The sequence below is a fragment of the Xiphophorus hellerii genome, chromosome 11 (assembly GCF_003331165.1).
Source record: "Xiphophorus hellerii strain 12219 chromosome 11, Xiphophorus_hellerii-4.1, whole genome shotgun sequence".
NCBI classification, from domain to species: Eukaryota; Metazoa; Chordata; class Actinopteri; order Cyprinodontiformes; family Poeciliidae; genus Xiphophorus; species Xiphophorus hellerii.
In genome coordinates this window covers 22,436,448-22,456,557 of record NC_045682.1, presented here as the reverse complement: position 1 = coordinate 22,456,557, position 20,110 = coordinate 22,436,448, and the positions used below count along the sequence as shown (strand labels likewise).

The following is a 20,110-nucleotide window of genomic DNA, read 5'->3' as shown; positions in this document are numbered from 1 at the left end:
TAAGAGCACAAGGGAGACATTTATGCTAGGGCTTTTTACCTTTATAAGTAGGACAATATTATATTGGTGAGACTAAACGTAATGTAAACTTGTAGGTAAGATAGCAAAGATGCCCAAGGGGTCAAAGTACACTTCTTGCTTTTCTTACCTCTAAGAAGCATGTTCCAGCTGAGGTGTTCTCCTTGATTGAAGCATTGTAGAAACTCTTGGAAAACACAGGCGTGTTATCATTAACGTCCTGTAGCACAATATCTACCTTCACTGTGGAAGACAGTGGCGGTCGGCCACCATCCATTGCAACAACAGTTACACTGGGGGCTGGCTCTGATTCAAAGTCAAGAGCTGTTGCTGTGGTGATTATCCCCGTAATTGGATCAATTGAAAACCAATCAGAGCGAGAGTTTTTACCCTTTAGCAGGCTGTACCGCACATCTCCATTGGGACCCTGGTCCTTGTCCCTGGCCGTTACCTGAAGAACAAACGATCCTGGGTAGACCACCTCAGGAATGGTTTGTCTGTAGGCCTGCTGGTCAAACAGTGGAGGGTTGTCATTGACATCTGTCACCTGGATAGTGAAAGATGACTCTGCTCTGAGGGGAGGTGTGCCTGAGTCTGTGGCCATCACCCTGAGATCATAGGAATCCCGCTCCTCTCTGTCCAAGATCTGGTCCACATATATCAGGTAAATTATGCTGTCTTTGGTTGTTAGAGCAAATTTCCCATCGCCCCCCTCCAGGGAGACATTAACATTCGCATACTCTCCATAGTCTGGATCAGTGACAGAAATCCGAGCTACATACTGGCCTGGTTGGGCTCCTTCTGAGATTCTCGGGGAGCCATCCTCACTGAGGAAGATGATAGTCATGGTAGGCTGGTTGTCATTGAAATCACGGACATGAATTGTCACAAATGCATTGGTGACCTGGGAAGATGTAAAAGCACAATCAAAATTTTTCCTCACAATTGTTTGCTTTTTTGTTTGCTTTTATAGAACCATTAAACTACTGCTACATTGCTATACTCTACAGTCGCTTTGTTTTTGCCACAAAATTGCAAAATAAATCAGCAAAAACACGTCACTATTTTTTATCACTTATATGCAAAAATGTCATCAATAATAATCATCAATAATCATCTGCATTTTTACCTATAATAAAAATTGTCCATTGTACCTAATGCTCAATGCAGTGGATAGCTGTGATGGAATTACCTCAGGCTGGCTAGCATTATCTTTGGCCTGTACCACCAGCTCATGGACTCTCTTCAGCTCAAAGTCCAGTGGTTTATTGAGAGTGATGACTCCTGACTTAAGATCAATGACAAAGTAACGGTCAGGATCACTCTGGCGACGGTTGATTTCATAAAGGACCAAACCATTATCACCTTCATCTTCATCAGTTGCAAACACCTGCAAACACAAAGAAAGTCAAACATTAAAGCAGCCCTGTCCACCTAGTTTAAGTCAACAGCCAAGACACTAAAAAGCCTTGAACTGACCTGTAAAATGCTACTCCCTTGTGGAAGATTTTCAGAGATGATTGCATGGTATCTGCTCTGATTAAAGACTGGTGCATGGTCATTGATGTCTGTCACTGTCACCTCTAGAGTCATAGATCCTATCCTTCTTGGTGAGCCCCCATCAAAGCCCTCTATCACCAGGGTGTACGATGAGCGCTTCTCTCTGTCCAGCAGTCCATTGACCACCAAGTCTAGATAGAGAACCTTGTTTGCACCCCTCTTGGTCTCAAGTCTAAATGTTTGGCCAACATTGCCCTCGCGAATAGTATAGCCTTGGGTAGTCAGCTGATCCTTGTCAGCATCAGTGGCAGGATCCAGGGAAAATCTTGTCCCAACTGCTGTGTGTTCTGGGATTTTCAGAAGAGATTTCTTTTTGGGGAACACAGGTGCATGGTCATTGACATCGTTAACGGTGATGGACACCTGAATAGTTGTGCCAGTCATTGTCACCGCAATGAAGTTATAGTGGTCTCTCTCCTCTCGGTCCAAGCTGCGTGCAGTGGTAATGATGCCAGTGGTCTCATCAATGTGAAGGTCGCTGCCGACGCCTGTGCCCTCATGGTCAGAGATGAAGTAAAGAGTCGCTGTTTCACCAGGTGGTAGCCCTGCACTGATGTCACCAACAATGGTCCCTGCTGGCTGCCCTTCATCCAGCTGGAGTTCTAGTGCTCCATAAACAAGTGTTGATCGAAATAGGATAATGAAAATATAACAAAGGAGCTTCTGTTGGCCAATGCTTGAAAGCAGACAGAGTCTGCCGACCTGAGCCCTACGTCTAGACCCTTTACTTGTTTTTGGCATGGCTGGCGTCTGTTATACCTAGAAGGAAAGAGAAGAGAAATGTATATAAGCACATGTTTTTAAGAAATGTTTGCACTTTAATTTATTTTGATTTCATTTTAAAACATCTTGGAAAATTTGCTGAGCTCTTTCAGCACAGAAAGAAATAAAAATTTTCCATATTTCAAACTTCAGCATGAATTCTAAATCCTCGGTTGACAGTGCACTAACACTTTTACAGTCCGGAACAAATATTAAAGATGTTTCCTGATGAATTTCAGCTTCTTTTTCTCATGAAGAGAACATATATAATGTTAGGAAAGAACTCTTCAGCAATGTCACTGAGGCTTTGAAAAAAAGCATGAAAATGGAAATCTAACTCCGTCCAGGATCCACACAAGCTTCAACCACATTGAGAACAGAGGCATAAAGTATATTTATCTTGAGGATGGCCTTTTTTCTTGCTGGGTGAGAACATGGTGAAGTATCTACTACATCACACGATGATATCCAGAGGGATATTTAGGATGTTAATGAGGTTTTCCCAGCCATTCCATCCAACACGTTAGAAATGTTATCCTGTAGCAGCTTCAGTAATTGGAGAAAAACAACCATTTAAAATACAAAAATAACAACTTAATCACTGCATTTAAGTAAACCAATCTATAAAAGATGAGTACACCCATAAAAATAACATCCTTCATGTCTAAATGGCAGCTCTATCTCATTAGTCAAAAACTTTTATCAGAAACTACATGCAGAAGTGTGATTTTGGTTTTTGAGGCGTGCCAGAGCCTTGGACGTGTCTTCCTGTTTGGCACATGGACAAATAGTTCACTACAATGCTTCAAAAACACTATCAAAAACTCACCTTACACTCAGCTTTGCAGCAGTAAATAATTAAAGCCACCATCTGGAGCTTCCAGCAAGTTAAAACAAACACCAATAATTATTTGCAAATGGCAGTGACCCGGCTTTGACACACATACAGTGTTTTTGCACACTATCATAAAATTAAGAACAAAAATACCCTCATAAGTCTATGAAAAGTCTATAGATGTTTAAAGCAGCTTTCATTAGATGGATGCATAGTCTTACCCTTGATGAGGTCTACAAATATTTAGATTACCTTTTAAATTATGTTTACATATGCTACGCCTGTATTTATAGACTGAGATTTATCAAGCATGAAACTGCTTAAAACATCCTGCAACAGGGAGATCCATCAAGGTGTCAAATAATTCCTTCATAAAAACTGCGCGACCACAAAAGGGTGCAGCTTTAAAAATATTCTACATCGATCTGAACATCAACACTCTCTGGGAAGTGAAGGAGTCCTGCTTCTACCAGGAATATTTTACAAAAAAACTCTCCAGGAAAACAGCAGTAGCAGACTAAAATGGGAATTATAAGTGGTGGGTGTTGGCCCACGTTGGCCAGCCATATTCACCCCAGATAATCACTCCCAAAGCGTGTGCATAATCCGGACAGTAGGAATGTCTTGCAGCCTCAAAGCAAAAGCCAGGCTGGTACTAGCTGGAGTATTTGCTAGTACATTATTCTGAAATACCCACATAAATTGTTTTTTAGCACAATTACCGCAATTACCAACAGCATACACAATATCAGAGTGTTCATTTCAGTTCCAGATAAGGATTAAGTACTTCTAAGCTGAGGAAAAGTTTCCAAGAAAGTTTCAGAAAAGTACATGGTAAGATGTAGCAAAGTACCTCAGTTACAGTAAAGTAACTTGAAAGAATGGCCTGTATGTGCCACCACATAAAACACACAATAGAAAAGTAAGAATAATTATTTTTAAGTTACTTAGTAATAGCTCCTTAAAGAGAAGTCAGAATCATTTAAAATTTAATGATTGGATGGAGTGTAATTGCACCCCTCCAAATTTATGCATTTTTAGCACCAACAGTTTCAGTCATGGGAGATAAAATTGGCATATAGTGGAATATTTTTCTGTGGTTTTTCAAAGCTAATAATGGCTCACTGTCTCCCTGTAAAAAATAATCTTCTTATTGATTTTACATGGATCCTAACAGACTGCTTTGAATACAAAAAGAGCAAAAAAGAATACAAGACATCATTTTATATCTAATGAGTCCTATTGCTATCTTGCTAGTCTTCCTCCCCAACATCCTACAGTAGTTTATGTGGGCTTTGGGGAGGAAAGATTAATAAAGGCTATAGCTCCACTGGGACAGACAGAGGGACACTGATACTGACCCCTTCCAATGCAGTCAATGACCCTTACATCTGGTCCAGACGGCTGCTCTGGACAGTTGCTGCACTCCTACACAAGAAAGGAGCTCAGAGCTTAGACTGTTCACAACTCGTGCAATTGCTTCACATGCTTGCTTGCTCGCTATGTGCAAAAGCAATGATGGCAACATTTGCATGCGTACAGATGAGCATGTCTTAAGCAAGAGTGGGAGGAAAAAGAGAAGCTGAAAGAAGATCTGTGAGAGACACAATTAGGGGTGTATTTATGAAGTCTTTCAAGTCCGCCGCTGACTGGGGAAACTCAGAGTCAGAGCTCAGGCCTTATGAGACCTAGCTCTGATGAAATTAACCCACAGAACTGAACAATCAACCGAGTGGGAGGAAAAGGTAAAGAAAAGAACAAAGAAAACAAGTGGAAAAACTGGATGCAGGACAAAACAGAAAAAGGAGTGATTACAGTTTGCTTTGGCCTGACAGCCTTATTGTCTTTAGGGACCACAGAGCTGTGCAAGGCAATCCTTTTGTTAGAAAAAAAAAATCTAAAAGGGTATTTTCCAAAATGTGTTTGTGCACACACTTTTTTTACATCTTCAATTTCTCCCTTGTTGCTTTACGAGTGTCAGTAAAAGGTTATATTTGAGAACATATCACATGACTGCAATTTGTCACTGTCAATGAGCAGTCGGACAATGACATCATTCCCCCCTTTTGACACGTACTATAATACACTTGTGTTTACTCTGGAAAACATGATCTGATGAGAAACAGAGTGAACAAAGGCTCGAAGCTCACATTGGTTTAAACAGTGGAGTCAAAGTTTAGCACTTGATTTACACCCTCTAGTGGTAATCTTTAATTTTTCTGCAACCTATAAAAGTTTACATCAATAATTTAAGGTAAGGTGTGAAGAAGTACATGATGCCTAAGTTCAAACTTGAATTTGTGGTGTGTTGGGATTTTGTATGCCCATGACATCTGCATGCAAATTCATGTGAGACCACCCCCCCGCTCCCCAATAGGGCCAACCGCTGAGGGCTCCATGCAGTCTCAGCCACATTATATCTGGCAGTGCTCCTCCATAATCTGCCTTTGCCGCCGCGTGCAACCCTCAAAGCCTTAAATACATCCTCCACTCTAAAGTGCTGTTACTAAATATTAGCAAACCATACTGTTTTCACTACGAGACCATCTAAAAACACTGCCGTTTTTCCTGTCGTATCTCAGTAGTCAGGAACAGCTTCATCTCCCTTTTACCCCAAAATGTTCACTCCACCTCCTTTTTTTCCGCCAGTCCCCTCTAATTGATTTAACAGATTTTGCTGGGCACGGCACAGCTACCCCACAGCCAAGTTAAACTGGACGCAAAGTCACAAAGATGGCCTCTTCAGTTCCGATCTTTCTTTGCCTGGTTGCTTTGGTTTCAATAGTACAGCATGCAGTTTTATTCAGCTAGTTCCACAATTGCTGAGAGGACTGGCTCTCCCTCTAAATATTCCAGTTCTTTAGATGTTTTTTGTGATAACTACAAGCACTAATCAAACATAGAGAGATGGTCAAGTGAAAAACACAACAAAATGATGGGAAAATATGTTCTAAAGACCTAAAAAGCAGAAATTTGATTCAAAACTTTAAGTATTCATACTTATTAAACATTTTAAGAATTTGCTAAATTGCATCTACAAACTGATTTATATTCCAAAAAAGTTTTATTTGACACAACACAAATTATAGTACAACTGTTTAGTAGAATTTTAAACAAATAAAAGATACATATTGCACAAATTTGTATTTTTACTTTTACTAATAACTACTCATTGTCATCATATGCACATCTTAGCACCTTTGACAATTTATAGTGTAATATTTTTACCTCGTTCTTTGCTGTAGAATAGCTCAAGCTCAGCTAGATTGGATAGATAGTATTTATAAACAGCAACTTTTCATGTGTGGCCAAAATATTCTCAATTGGATTTATTTCTGAACTTTAACAGGACTATTGTAAGATGTAATGATTTGATCTGAACCATTTCATTAATACTCTGGTCGTATGCTTCAGGTCTGTACAGGGTTCTGCAGGAAGGTGAACTTCCACCACAGTCAAAAGTCTTCTACAGCTTTAGTAACAGGTTTTTAAATCTGTCCACTTACTTTATTACCTCTGACCAGTTTTCCAGTTCCTTCTAAGTATAATAGTCCCCACAGAATGATGCCTCCCCCACCATTGTTTTCACGTGGTCAAAATGTCTTCAGGGTATTGTACAGTGTTTTTCTTTTTCACACAAACACAGCATTTTAAATGTAAATCTAAAGAATCAATTTTGGTCTATTCTGACCAGACAATTCTTCTTACAAATATCTTTATGATGCACAGGGCTTCACAGAATAAATGTATTTTATACAGCTGAAGCCACATGGAATTACTTAACCTCTGAATCCAATAGGTTGCATTTGACTGTAGTTGATGGGTGTCAGACTAGAAGTGACAAAAGCTTTTTTTTAAAAAACAAAAAAGAAAATGTAATCGTTAAGCAATTTGAAAACCAAGTGTGCTTTTCTTTCGGCTCTGTAATTATGTGCTACTTTGTGTCAGTTGTCCCGATAAAATACATAAATGTGTGTGTGGCTTTAATGTGAGAAATGTATAAGAAGTCTAATGAGCATGAATGTTTCTGCTAAGTGCTGTAGATGTTAAGACATAAAAATTTTCCAATGAAGCCAAAGTACAATGTAAAGAGATCTGAGGTTCCGGTTTTAGTGTCACTTAAAAAGTGTAACAAAAATCTGTTTCTTGACAAGTGTGTGACTGAATGACTGAGGATTTGTGATGCTGTGATGAAACCTGGTGCAGGGTGCTTAAAAGAAAGCTTTGCAATAAAATGGATGGAGGAAGGATTCTGGGGGGAAGGGGGTTGTGGTACATGGTGGAGTGCTTTGCATCTCAGTTTTCATGCGGTTTGGGTTGTGTGTGTACTTAAGGGGTCGACAACCGTGACCCCATCACCTCCTTAGTTGCCTTTTCCTGGATATCTGGATATAGACATCCCATTTCCAACCTCAGCTGTCGTTCTGTACATGCGTATGCATGCGTGTGTGAGTGTATGTGAGCATATTTCGCTCTACGTACATATACACACACATTTCCTCCAATTACATTTCTACACTAAAGCTGCATATCAGTTACAATTTGTTTGCACAATTGGCTTAATTAAAACAGAATAACCCTCAATCTCTGTAGCTGCACACCACCGTCTGGGCAGCTAGACACCGGCTGAAATATACATGCATGTGGAGTACAAAACATAATAAATATTAATGAAGGAGTGAGTTCAGAGACATGTCATACAACTCGCATACTATAGGCAGGGGAAGTACCTCAGCTGGGAACACAAAGTATCTGGGTCAAGGAGGCTGGAGGAGTCTAAGAAGGTCTGTTTAAATTAATTACTGCTTTCTGGGTAGTTCCACCTCATAGCTCAAGTGGTTCATGTAGTTCAGAGTGATCATTAATTTATTTACCCATTTACTCTGAGGGAGATGTGAAAGTTGACAGATTGTCCAAAGCAAATGTATTTTCTGTAAATCCTATAAGATGCTTGCCATAGTACGTGGTACATTGCTGTGACAAAGTATTTGATTTCTCAAATATTTGTTCTGTTTTTTAGTTTTTTGGACACATGTACAGTACAGACCAAAAGTTTGGACACACCTACTAATTCAATGGGTTTTCTTCATTTTCATGACTATTTATACGGCAAGAAATCCCACTTATTAACCTGACAGGGCACACCTATGAAGTGAAAACCATTTCAGGTGACTACCTCTTGAAGCTCATCAAGAAAATGCAGAGTGTGTGCAAAGCAGTAATCACAGCAAAAGGTTGCTACTTTGAAGAAACTAGAATATAAGGGGTATTTTCAGTTGTTTTACACTTTTTTGTTTAGTGCATATTTCCACATGTGTTATTCACAGTTTTGATGCCTTCAGTGTGAATCTACAATGTCAATAGTCATGAAAATAAAGGAAACTCATTGAATTAAAAGGTGTGTCCAAACTTTTGGTCTGTACTGTATATGTTTCGGTTAACAAAATAACATTTTATTATCAGTCTAAGATGATCTCAGTTTCTAAATGAAGATTTGATCAGGGGAAAGAGCTATCCACAGCCACCTGACCGTATGTGAAAATATAATTGCCTCCCATGTAAAGTCAATAAATAAGTGTAATTGTCACCATTTTTTTGTTTTATTTCATTAGCCACAGCTAGATCTGACCTGACTTTTAAAGTAAATACATTATTAAAATAGAGCCTGTCTGTCAATATCAGGTAGGCTAAAAGATCTCAAGAAGCAACAACTTGTACCCTGACTAAACAAATTTCAAAACAAATGAACAAAATCACTGACAAATAGAAGTCTACCAAAGGCAGTTGCCATTTCAAAGGCTTTGGTGACTGGTGATGTATGAATCTCTTTAGCAATAAGATGTCACCACAACCTGTGACAATGACCGTTATTTATTCTCACGGAGATTTCCAAAGAGGAATCCAAACACACAGTGACAAACCAAGTCCCATGAGACAAAATGTCCCAGATTTTACCAGCCAGCCAGGCCAGAAGAAAAAAAAAGTAAAAACATGAGAAATAGATAAATATAAAACTACTGCACTGTTTACAAATGTAAAGGCTACACTGCAGTACACCTCAGGAAAACACATGCAGAACTGTCTTGCTGCATCTTGTATTCCTGCTTATTTCAAAAGGTATCCAATATATAAAAGTATTCGGATAGAACAATACGTTCTCAGTTTAAAAACACGGAAATATTTCTTTACAAAATACAAAACATCTGTTCCAGATGATGGGCTTGCATGCTCCTTCAATGCATAGTAAAATGAGCAAGTAAAGGCTCAGGGGTAAAAACAGCTAAAAAACAGAAGGTACGGTAGAAAAAACACAGCTGGTTGGACAAGCGAAACAGTTTATGGACAGTGGTGACTTTTTTCTTTTATATGCATCCCTCCACCAGAATACCTGAATTAAATGACTGAATGACTCCTAATTGGTATTGCAAAGGAGTACGGAGGCCTGCTGATGAGCCATTTGTTTGAAATAAATTCAAAGTTGAGTCATCTGAAACAGCCAGTCTGTTTAAAGGGTTTAGCTTCTTTTTTCTCAATTTACACAGTGGTAGAAGACTAATGGAGAATCTAGAATACTGTAAAAGGAATTGCAAAAGTGCTTAGTTGAATTATATGATTCCCTTTTATTCTGTTCTTTATAGAATATCCCTGAGAGTATATTAAGCTATTATTTGTCAGTTAATTGACTGGACTATCATGTAGCAAACATACCGTCAGCTTCTTACTAAATATGCATCTCTACCTTTAAAGCACAACCTAAAACTTTTAAAAAAACCATGCAATATCAACAGGTGGCTTTCCTTTGCTTTCCATCCCATGACTTTCCAAACAGCTGACTTCCTCACTTCCTATCTCACAAATAAGAAGGAGTAGGAGTGACCAGCAGTGCTGCTTAACAAGACTGGGACTGCCAAGCATGGAGCGCTGCGGAAAAATCACTCCACATCTTTTTGTCAAGTCATTGTAACCACTGTGAACCACAGGAACAGTAAGACAGAAAAGTTTTGGTAAACTGTATGTTTTTTTTATTCAGTGTACAGGCAATCCATCCATGTTTAATCTCCTAGTTTAGTGAGATGGAGGCATTGTGATACCCATACAACTAAATGATCTAATTTATTTAAAAGTAACAATAACAATAAAAGAAATATTTATAATATAAATCATACCTTGGAGTGCATTTATAGAGAAAGTTTATATGACAGAGAAACAGTATTTTTTGAAGCCTTACTTTTTACAAATTCCAAACAAGCATTTAGGAATTTATGTGTCAGAATTTATCTGACACTAAACAGGGATTCATTTTAACCTCTTGCTTTTTTTTCACAGTAGCAGCCACAGATTCAAAAAAGTTGTTAAACTTGGTCCTCCTGAGGGCACACAAATGCTGTCTCTCGCACGCAGACATAAATAACGCAATTGTGAACCATTCATGAAGCCGCAGAGAAAGTGAAAACACAGCTGGGGGTTCTTCACCTTCCTCTTAACCTTTAAGACCAAGTCAAAGTACTGCAGTGCTCCAGAGTGAGGGCTGCTTGAGTATATGTGATACTTGTGTTTTTTATCCACAAAACCATCCAGTGTGTGATAACAATAACTTAGAAAATGCAGAAAGTAACCTGCTGAAAATAATGGATGCCGTCAAGGTGAACCAGCAGCTGCTTTTGACCGTCACTCACCACCCCTCCCCATCCAAGCTCGCTTAATATTCCACAAGGGCAAAGCTGTTGAGTGGAACCATGTCAATGTCGATGTCAAATATTACTGAACCAATGTTGAAGCTCATATATATGTCCTTACAGGGTGTCAAGCAAATAGTTTTGAATTGTATCCTATGGAGGAAAGCATCAACTCTGTATTGTATCAGGGGGAAGGAAAAACCTTGACTGGAAGCAATTAAGCAATGTGGAAGATATTAAAATGTACAATCAACTACCTCATGAGTCAACTTGTTTCAGCTGAAAATTAAGCTGTATGGTTATATTAGTACTGTGGTATTTGTGTGTAATTACTGTTTGTTTAAGAGTCTGTACCACTAAAGCCCACAAATACTTATATACATCACCCAAACCTTCACCTAATTATTGTTCTTGGCTTTAAAATGTCTGTTTTCTTCACAGATCAGGAATTTTGTCAGAGATGAATTCTTCCACACAAGGCTGTAGCCATAAACTTTCTTCCTCCACATACAATGAGAAAATTACAACACGTAAACATGGTACACCATATGAATCATTAATTATCAAGCTAAAAGAGGAAAAGGTCAAAGACAAAACACACAGATGATAGCCACAACAATATCAGGAAAAGGGAAACAGTAGATCCAATGTCATAGCTCCACCACACGCGGCAGAACAAACCTTTCCTAATCTGTTTCTGCATTCCATCTCATGAAATAATCAGTGACATAGCCAAGCAGCAAGCCAGCCATATTCGGATCAAACCGTGTTATTGTTTCTGAAAATGCATAAATAATAATCAAAGAGATAAGATAATTTGTTGAGGAGTTTGCCAGCTGGCTAATTGTTGGGGGTGAAAGGAGGTGAGTATCGTCATAAGAAAAATCCTAAAAGCTTAATTTCTGCTTCTTCTTCTGCTTCGTGGGTGACAGTTCTGGGAAATATATCAAGAACTGCAATTACTTAACTCTGGGTCAAAAACTGAGACAGTTACTTGGCTTACTAGATATTAAATTCTCCATCAACTCCTTAGTTAGTGGCGCGCCGGCAGCTGTTCTCCAAGAAAATGCCTTTGTATCATATTACTTTATTTCACTTCTTGTGGTAAGTCTGGGGTTTGAGCCTGTCTGCTTTTGTTTAACACATCAGTTAATAATGACAAAATAAAAACATGATGAAAAGACACACAAATGGGGTTGACACTTTAAAAGAATGAATCATTTTTTGCTTGATGCGAAATATTATCAATAAACAAAAACTTTTGCAGCTTTCCTTGTTTTGTTTTTTGCATGCCACACACAACCAGTATCCAAGTCCCTTAGCATATATAAAAATCTGCTTTACCTGAACAACACAGCTCTCAGCACTGTGCAAGTGTTTGAAGTCATCAGAAGCTCAGATCATCTCACTAACTTCATTAAAAACGCATGAGGTGCTTCACAGGGAAGCTCTCTCCTCTTCCCTCTGAGCTGAGTCACTTTTTAGTATATCTAGCAACCAGATGGAAAGCAGCAACTGCATTTCATTCATCTTTGTTCAAACAGAGCCACCTTCATATCTATATTTTCATGACAGTTGTGACATTAGCAAATAGCTTCATTCATAAAAGTGTGAAATTAAATGGCCACAGGACTGCATTCATCTTGGACTCAGTCGGAAAGATTTAATAAAAAGATCTAAGCAGAAATCTCTTATGGTAATTAAAGTGAACAGACACAGAGCTGAGATTCCTGATAGGATAATCAATAAATAGACGATTAAGTCACAGCGATAAAATCCTTACCATATGAAAGATAAGTTAACTTACACCACTCTCCTGAAGTTGTATTAATATCCAAAAACATTAAAAAAGAAAGGTTGACTCCTTATCAATTTTTAAATTATATTTTTATATAAGTGGAGTAAAGGTTTCATGACCCACTGCCAGTGTTTTAAAGAATCAATTTTGACAAATTCAGTCCAAGATTTTTTGGACTGTCTTAATGTAAAGACACACCAATGGCAAAAAGAACATCGACATAATATTTTAGTAAACATTGGGTTTGCATAAATGTATCCAGTTCAGGCTTTATCAATTAAACCCCCTCCAGGGGGTCTTTTGTGGGCTCTAATGTCCCTTATATGATAGTAGGCTGACAGGAAACTGGGAAGGAGAGGGGGGAAGACATGCGGCAAATATCGTTGGGTCCGGGAGTCAAACCCGCGACGGCTGCGTCGAGGACTCAAGGCCTCCAAATATGGGTCGCGCTAACCCCTACGCCACCACGGCACGCCCAACAACTTTAGATTTTTAAGTAGAGATGATCACATGCATCATCTCTACTGCTTTGAGAACAGTGAACTAGTCCTTTAGTTTGGCTCCAATTGGAAGACATTAAGCAAATGCCATCTTCAGCATTGTTAGCCTGATACAGTACTCTCAAGCCCCTGGTATACGTGAAGAGCACACCTTTAACTTTTTAACTTATGTTGAGGCACCCAGAAATAAGTGTAACAAGTACATGTAAAAAAAATACAAAATTATTCTGTTTTAAAGATTGGCAGCAGAGAAAAAGTCTATAGTTGAAGTGACTATCCTGATATAACTCTAACTCCATGGTTTGGCTTTGTAAGTGGGCATCTTTAACCTATTTTTAGAAACATTTGCAATATTTTGCAATAGTTATGTGCTTATGATAAATTGACTGAATTTGTTTTTGCGTCTAGCCTGTTTTTCTAGTCTAGACCACTCAAAGTGCTTTCTACTACATTCACTTTTACCCAGCCGCACTCACAAACACTCACGCATATGCCAATACACAAATCAGTAGGTAAGTCAGGGTAAAGTGACCAGCGACGCATTGATATGTCACAAGAGGAAGCTGGAATCAAACACAACATTCCGATTCCAAGACAACTACTCAACCCACTGGGCCACAGTCACCCACTATGTTTATATACGGTCATGCATAGCTTACTAAAAACAAACTGTTCTGTGGTTTTCTCATATTTCCAATAAGTCATCTGCCTCTTCAAAGCACATTTTCCTCAAAGCTTGATTTTGTCTACTATTACAACATTATCAAAATATTAAAAAAAAAATTTCCACTTCCGTTAAAATATACAGATTCACAACAGCCTCTCTTCCTCTGCATGAGCAGAATAACACTAAGCATGCAACTGACATCCACAAACTTAACTGTGACAAAAGTGAAGTTTAATATAGGCTAAAAATCTTGTTTTTTAGAATGAACAGCTCATGACATCTACAGATTCCACCTGACCAGATGTCTATGATTGGTCCATTGTGTGCCATATTTCAACTCAGCACATTGTTCAGTTTAAAGGATCCCTTCAGCCAGGACAAAGACGCTGAGTAATGAACAGCAGGTAGATCAGAAATGGGCCTCAGAACAAACAGAAATTGGACTGTACTGTCTCAGGGCTCCAGCTCCACTCTGCATCCAACAGGAGAGTCCAGTAATTTCCTTTGCCTGGCTGGCTAAGGCATACTGTAATATCTTCTCCAGAGTCATGGAAAAATAAGTCTCAACACCATATGAAAGAGTCTATAGACAACGTAGAACATTTTAGTAACTCAAATATTATTCTCAGGTGTTGCAAACGTAATCACAAGTGTTAAATCAATGATTTACTTTCATTTGATTATTACAAAAACAACAAATCCCCAGAGATAAAAGTTATAAAGTGAAATCTAAAAAAGAAAAAAGATTCCTTATCAGCTGGGATCTCCTTTCAAAACTCTTCTAGTAAAGCTATTAATAACTGTCTGGCTTTAGTGTGGCCAGATGATTCAAACACAAAGTGATTTTCCAGAAAACTAAACATCTCGGGGCTCGTTTCTCCTCACACAATGCTCTAAATCCGCTAAGCACTGGTTCAGGGTCCACATTTTGCATGATAAATTAGAATGGCATCAAAATCCCCCACAGTATATAGAGTTTATGCCTTGTGTTATGTCTAAAGTGGTGGGTGAGAGGTAAATAAAAAAAAAAATAAAAAAAACCAACACAGTCCTCGGGCTTCAGCATCAACCAGTCGGTGAAAGATGAAGGGTAAATATTTCCATTGGCTACTTGGGGAGCAAAGAAGGAGGAGAGACAATCTCTTTTTTTTCGCTGTTTATCCTCATGTTTGCTTTCTGCTAGCTGTCATCTGCTAGATGTTTACCAGTGTAGAGCTAACCCTTTTGTAATATACAGCATAATCTACTAGATAAGACGCTAATATTTATTTTTGCTTTATTTTAACTGTTATGTAGTTGCATTTGAAGGAATTCAATGATATGTGTTCAGAAGGGTTCACAGTTAAGAATATAATGGTGAGGTAATGTTAGGGTTGTGGTTACTGTGCAGGCGTATGTGTGATTGAGAAAGAAGGAGGGAAGTCTCTGAGTCACTTTCCGATATTTGTATACAGATGGTTATGCCCCAAGAGTAAACCTAAAGCCACAAAAGAACTACTCTGAAGTGCAACTAAACTAACGGTCCAAACTGTGGGATTCTGTTATGAAAATGCTTTCTGTTTTCCCTCCTGTCTTCCTTTGTTACTCTTGTTGGCAACAATGTCATGGAGAGATAAGGCAGATTTTACCAGATATGCACAGAGAAATCAGCTGGTGAGAGAAACTCTAAAGCCAGATCTTTTGCCAGTCAGTGAATGCAACACAATTGCGTCCAGGTAGCACAAATGACAACACTTTTCACTATGAAAGTTGTTACTCAGAGGAAAAGACTCAAAGTTACCAAGTCCAATATTAGTAACCATTTTAAATTTATGTCCAGAGGAACCTCGAAGGTGTACAAAAGAAAACTGTTATGACAAATTGTGATATGTCTGTAGTTACTCCAGGCTATAACAGAGCAAGAGAGAGCAAGACTTTCAGTACATAACAGTTAATATAATGTTTCAGGGCATGTTACCGTTTCTCAAGTGCGTTGACCAATGAAATTCTGCTTATATGTTTTTTTTTCCATTATCATCCAGCCCAATTGCTTTCAAAATTAGGATAAATTTCTAACAGTCAGACAAAGCTGAGGACTGCTTAAGATGTCAAGCCTGTTTGACCATTCACAGCCAAGTAGGTAATATAATATATTTTCATTGTTGTTCCAATATCATATTACTCCTAAAATATGAAATGTCTATCTGCAAAGTTTTGTAAAAACAAGGGTACAAATAAAGGTCACTAAACTCTAATCGATGCATGTCTGGAGTTTACACAAGAGCTTTAATACATGACTGTTTCGTATGCATTTCATTTTACACATAGCTTCCTGTGAGTTGTGTATTGTAAGAAGTTGTTTTGTCTTTGTCAAGATATAGAATGATAAAAACACTTCAGGCAAATACATATTTGTACATTTTATGTGGGTTATGTGGTGGCCTAAACTGTATACAACACTAGTGGAATTTCAGTGTCAAAGTGGGTGGCAAATGTGCAATCTGCAATGTGTATTCCGATTCCAAGTAAACTCCCAAGGCAGCTTGAGAATGGCAAGAAAACATCAGCCAAACGTGACAAAAAGCACAAACAATAAAACTGAGAACTACAGAAATCTATGTGATCAATCTGCATTCCCTTTCATCTTCATCAAACAAACTTTACCTGTATTCATCAGCAAGATTTAGACAAAAAAATCATATTCATGTTGTTCATCAAATACAATGCAAAAAACAAATCAAGACTGATGCCAAGTTGCAGCTATTATGGATGTGATGCAGCTCAAAGCTGTAATATTAAGTCATTCAGCAGATGTTTCTGTCACAGAAGTGTGTGAGTATCCAGCTTGGCCCTGCTGAAAATCAAGCCTGTGACCCCATCTGACTCTTTACTCACTCGTTCAGCAATGCAGAACCACAGAAAGTGCAAGACAAACAGCAGACTGTTTATTCTGTTGATAAACTCTAAACGGACTTGACTCAAAACCGAAGGAACTGACCTCTCTGCCTTGACAAGCTGATACAGACACCATTAAAGACATTTATTTTCAAAATCCTTCTGAGATATGTTTAATGTAGATGAGTAAAACCACCTTTTAAAAAGGGGCCCAGGCGAACAGCTGAGTTACCAGACTTCAAAACCAACCCATCAAAATCACTCTACAATGCAATCTTGGCTGAAAATATTACTGATAATTAAACTCCAAAATGAGTCCATGGTGAAATAGTTGAAAAAACATACTTGGCTGTTCAAATCATGTTCATACAAAGAAAAGTCTGCTCCTCTAAGCTGCTGATAAGAGGAACCATAAGTTGTTTGTACAGAGGCCCTATACAGTCACTGCTGTACCAACTAGATATACATATGGTTCATGTTAGAAACCGTCCTTCTTGCACACCCCATCGCTCCACAAGAAAAAAAAAACAAAAAAACTAAACTCTCTGTGGTTTTTATGCAGACCAGAGGCTGACATCGAGGCCAGCGGACTGCTGAGCTGGAGCGTGCAGGAGCTGTTGAAAAAGTATAGAGTAACAATGCGAAAAACGTCTGTATCCTTTAGTGCAGCAGAGAAGCAGAAGCTGTGGAATTAAGTGAAGCTGACATCAGATATGCCTAACTGTTGTGGTCAGGCACTCAAATGTAACCCTGGGTTCTCCATTTTTAGGTTTTGGGCATACAGACATCACTGGGCTGCTATAAATACACTTTTATGACAAAGGAAAAATGTTACGTTGAGCCAGAATCAGTTTTTCAGAAAGCCTAACAAAGTCAAAACTCTCTCAATGTCTTACTTTTACAGTCTATAAAGAGAAAGACTCACTCATCAGTGAGTCTTTCGGTTTTAGTTATTTCCTCTTGTGATTTGTGTATCTCCAGGAGATGTGCATCAATCAGCCTTTTCTGTAGCCAACATTCGTACATTAGCAGTTTTCCTTTCAATCTGAGCTGCTGATCACACATTTTCAAAAACACAAACATATGATTAGTGACAAAAAGTGCACCATATGTGTTTTGAGACTTAAAACTGTGGAATTTCTTAGTTTTAATGCATTCAATGTGTAGAGATGAAAAAAGTGCAGATTTTTCTTTATTGAACCAGTGGTTCACTGATCTGAAACATTCAAGTGAGAATTGGTCAATTCTGATTTATGGCTGAATGATCGGTGCATCCAGTATTCAGTCAAGTTTTGACACACTTTGAGCAACTTTGTAATGTGTGGTCACTGAATGCTGCCAATGTTGGAGAAAAAGCAATCAACATAGTGGCAGCAAATATTTTCATATGGTCCAATAACCTTCTTTGGCATGGTAGGACTGTTTTATTTTCCATTGAGGTCTCAATAAAACATGAATCATGTTCTTCATTTTGTTAGCTGCCTGAGGTCAATATTAAATGTTTCACTATGATCCACTGATCTTGAGTTGCTTTTATAGCCCTTCTACCACATTGAGGCTTTGCACAGCAGCCTGAACAGCTGCCAGCTCTGCATACAAGGTGAAGGTGCAGGATGCACCCCTATAAGGAGATATCTGACGCCCCCACCCACCTATCAAGAGTTTATTTCAATTCTAGGTCCCAACAGGAAAAAAATAACAGCAAATACAGAGTGAAGATGAAAAAATAGGAGTCACTTACATTCATGGGACTCAATCCTGCTGTGGATGTGCGCTCTGGTTATAACCTGATTAGTATGCAAACGGGTTTTCAATGTCCCCCCCTAGACGAGAGCCAATCTGCCCGGACAAAATCTTGAATGGAGAGAGCTTTTTGGGGTTGTTTTGAGAACATCCACACAAAGACGGCAAGAGTGCCAATTCCACAGACTGTCTAATCCGGCCAAACAGAACAGCAGGTTAGGCTACTCCACCGGTGAAGCTTCTTTCTCTATCAGGTGAGCGCGTTTGGATCAGTTGGGAAGCTGATCTGCCTCTTCTTGCTCTGCAGCAAAATATTTTTTTAAAAAAGGAGAGCGACAGAGATCCTCCTGCGCAGCTCAAGCCGGGATCTTACCGCCTGTCTTAAATGTTTTTATTTCACCCTTCTCGCCTTCTCTCAGCATCCAGTCCCTCACAGCCGCTTCATGGAGCTGTGCACCTCTCTAGCTGAAAGCCGACTCCTCCGCCACAAGGCCCAGCCCCCTATACTCCTCTTCGTCCCCTCCTCCGCCACATCCTCCCCTCGTTTACCGACCGCTAATTTATTCGGGTAGCCACACACACAAAAGGGGGGAACAGAGGAGAGGGAGGCAGAAGGAAGGCTGTTGAGATGAGAGATGAGAGAGCAGACTTTGGTGCCCCCCAGCTCCATTCAGTGGAAGTAGGCTTTGTAGAGACAAAGGAGCGTGCCTGCACTTCTAAAGGAGCTGCAGCTCCCTGTGCATTATTGGAATTAGTCGTCAGCCTTTTTGTGTTACCGAATAATAAACTAGGCATATGCATAGCGGTTGCTTTAACTAGTTTTCAGCATAGATCTACCAGCTTTGCAATTCAGGACAATCTCATATGTTCAGTCAGATTAGACAAAGAGCATCTGTGAATAGCAGTGTTCAAATCTAGCCACAGATTGTTTACTCAATTTTGGTCTGAACTTTGATTAGGCCACTCTACGAGCATACGTATTCTGTGGTACCCCAGACATTGAACTTCTGTCCCAACCAACCTCTGCACCATGCTGCTGCCCCCTCCATGTGATGTGCAGTGTTAGCTTTCCACCACCTTCTTTGTATGAAGGTCAGAAAGTTCAGTTTTGATCTCATCAGTCAAGAGCACCCTCTCCCTAACCTGCGACACTGAAATTGTTTGTGGCACACTGTAAATGAGCTGTATTTTACCTTTCTTTATAGCGTCTTTCTTCAGCCTTCGAAGGCTAGATTTGATTAGTATATCTCTAAAATTACACTATTGACTGAAAATTAATTAGATATAGTTTTTCTTTTCTTTCACAATTTATGAGTTGCTTGGTGTACATAAAAATCCAGAAAAAATACATTGAAGTTTGTAATTACAATGTTGGTTTGTTTTTCAACTGGTCAATTGATCGACTGGTCGATTGATTGGTTGATTGATTTTTTTATTTATCACTCAGTCATCAAATAATTTGTTATCCATGTTTTAAAGCACTGGCAACAATTTAAACAACTTGACTGAAAAGGTACATGCAAAAGCACAAGGCTAATATTTATACCTGTCCTACAATGTGACAATGTAAACATTTTCAAGTGATCTGAATATTCCTGCAAGCCACTATATTTAAAAATCCCTAGAACAGCTCAATCCAAATACCAGTACAGAGATCGTAATACCTTATATAGTTAT

General features: G+C 38.9%; 1 protein-coding gene across 1 annotated transcript in view; it reads right to left on the bottom strand.

The window, feature by feature from the left end:
• The window catches only part of dchs1b (dachsous cadherin-related 1b), a 93,798-nt gene extending 74,866 nt beyond the window's left edge, over positions 1 to 18,932 (bottom strand). Inside the window, exons 1-4 of the mRNA XM_032576163.1 lie at positions 18,432 to 18,932; positions 1,498 to 2,337; positions 1,211 to 1,408; positions 149 to 922 (exon numbers count right to left, since the gene is read on the bottom strand). Coding sequence (XP_032432054.1) covers positions 149 to 922; positions 1,211 to 1,408; positions 1,498 to 2,319 — 1,794 coding nt within the window. The 5' untranslated portion in view covers positions 2,320 to 2,337; positions 18,432 to 18,932. The remainder of the gene's footprint in view (positions 1 to 148; positions 923 to 1,210; positions 1,409 to 1,497; positions 2,338 to 18,431) is intronic.
• Between the last annotated feature and the right edge of the window lie 1,178 nt (positions 18,933 to 20,110).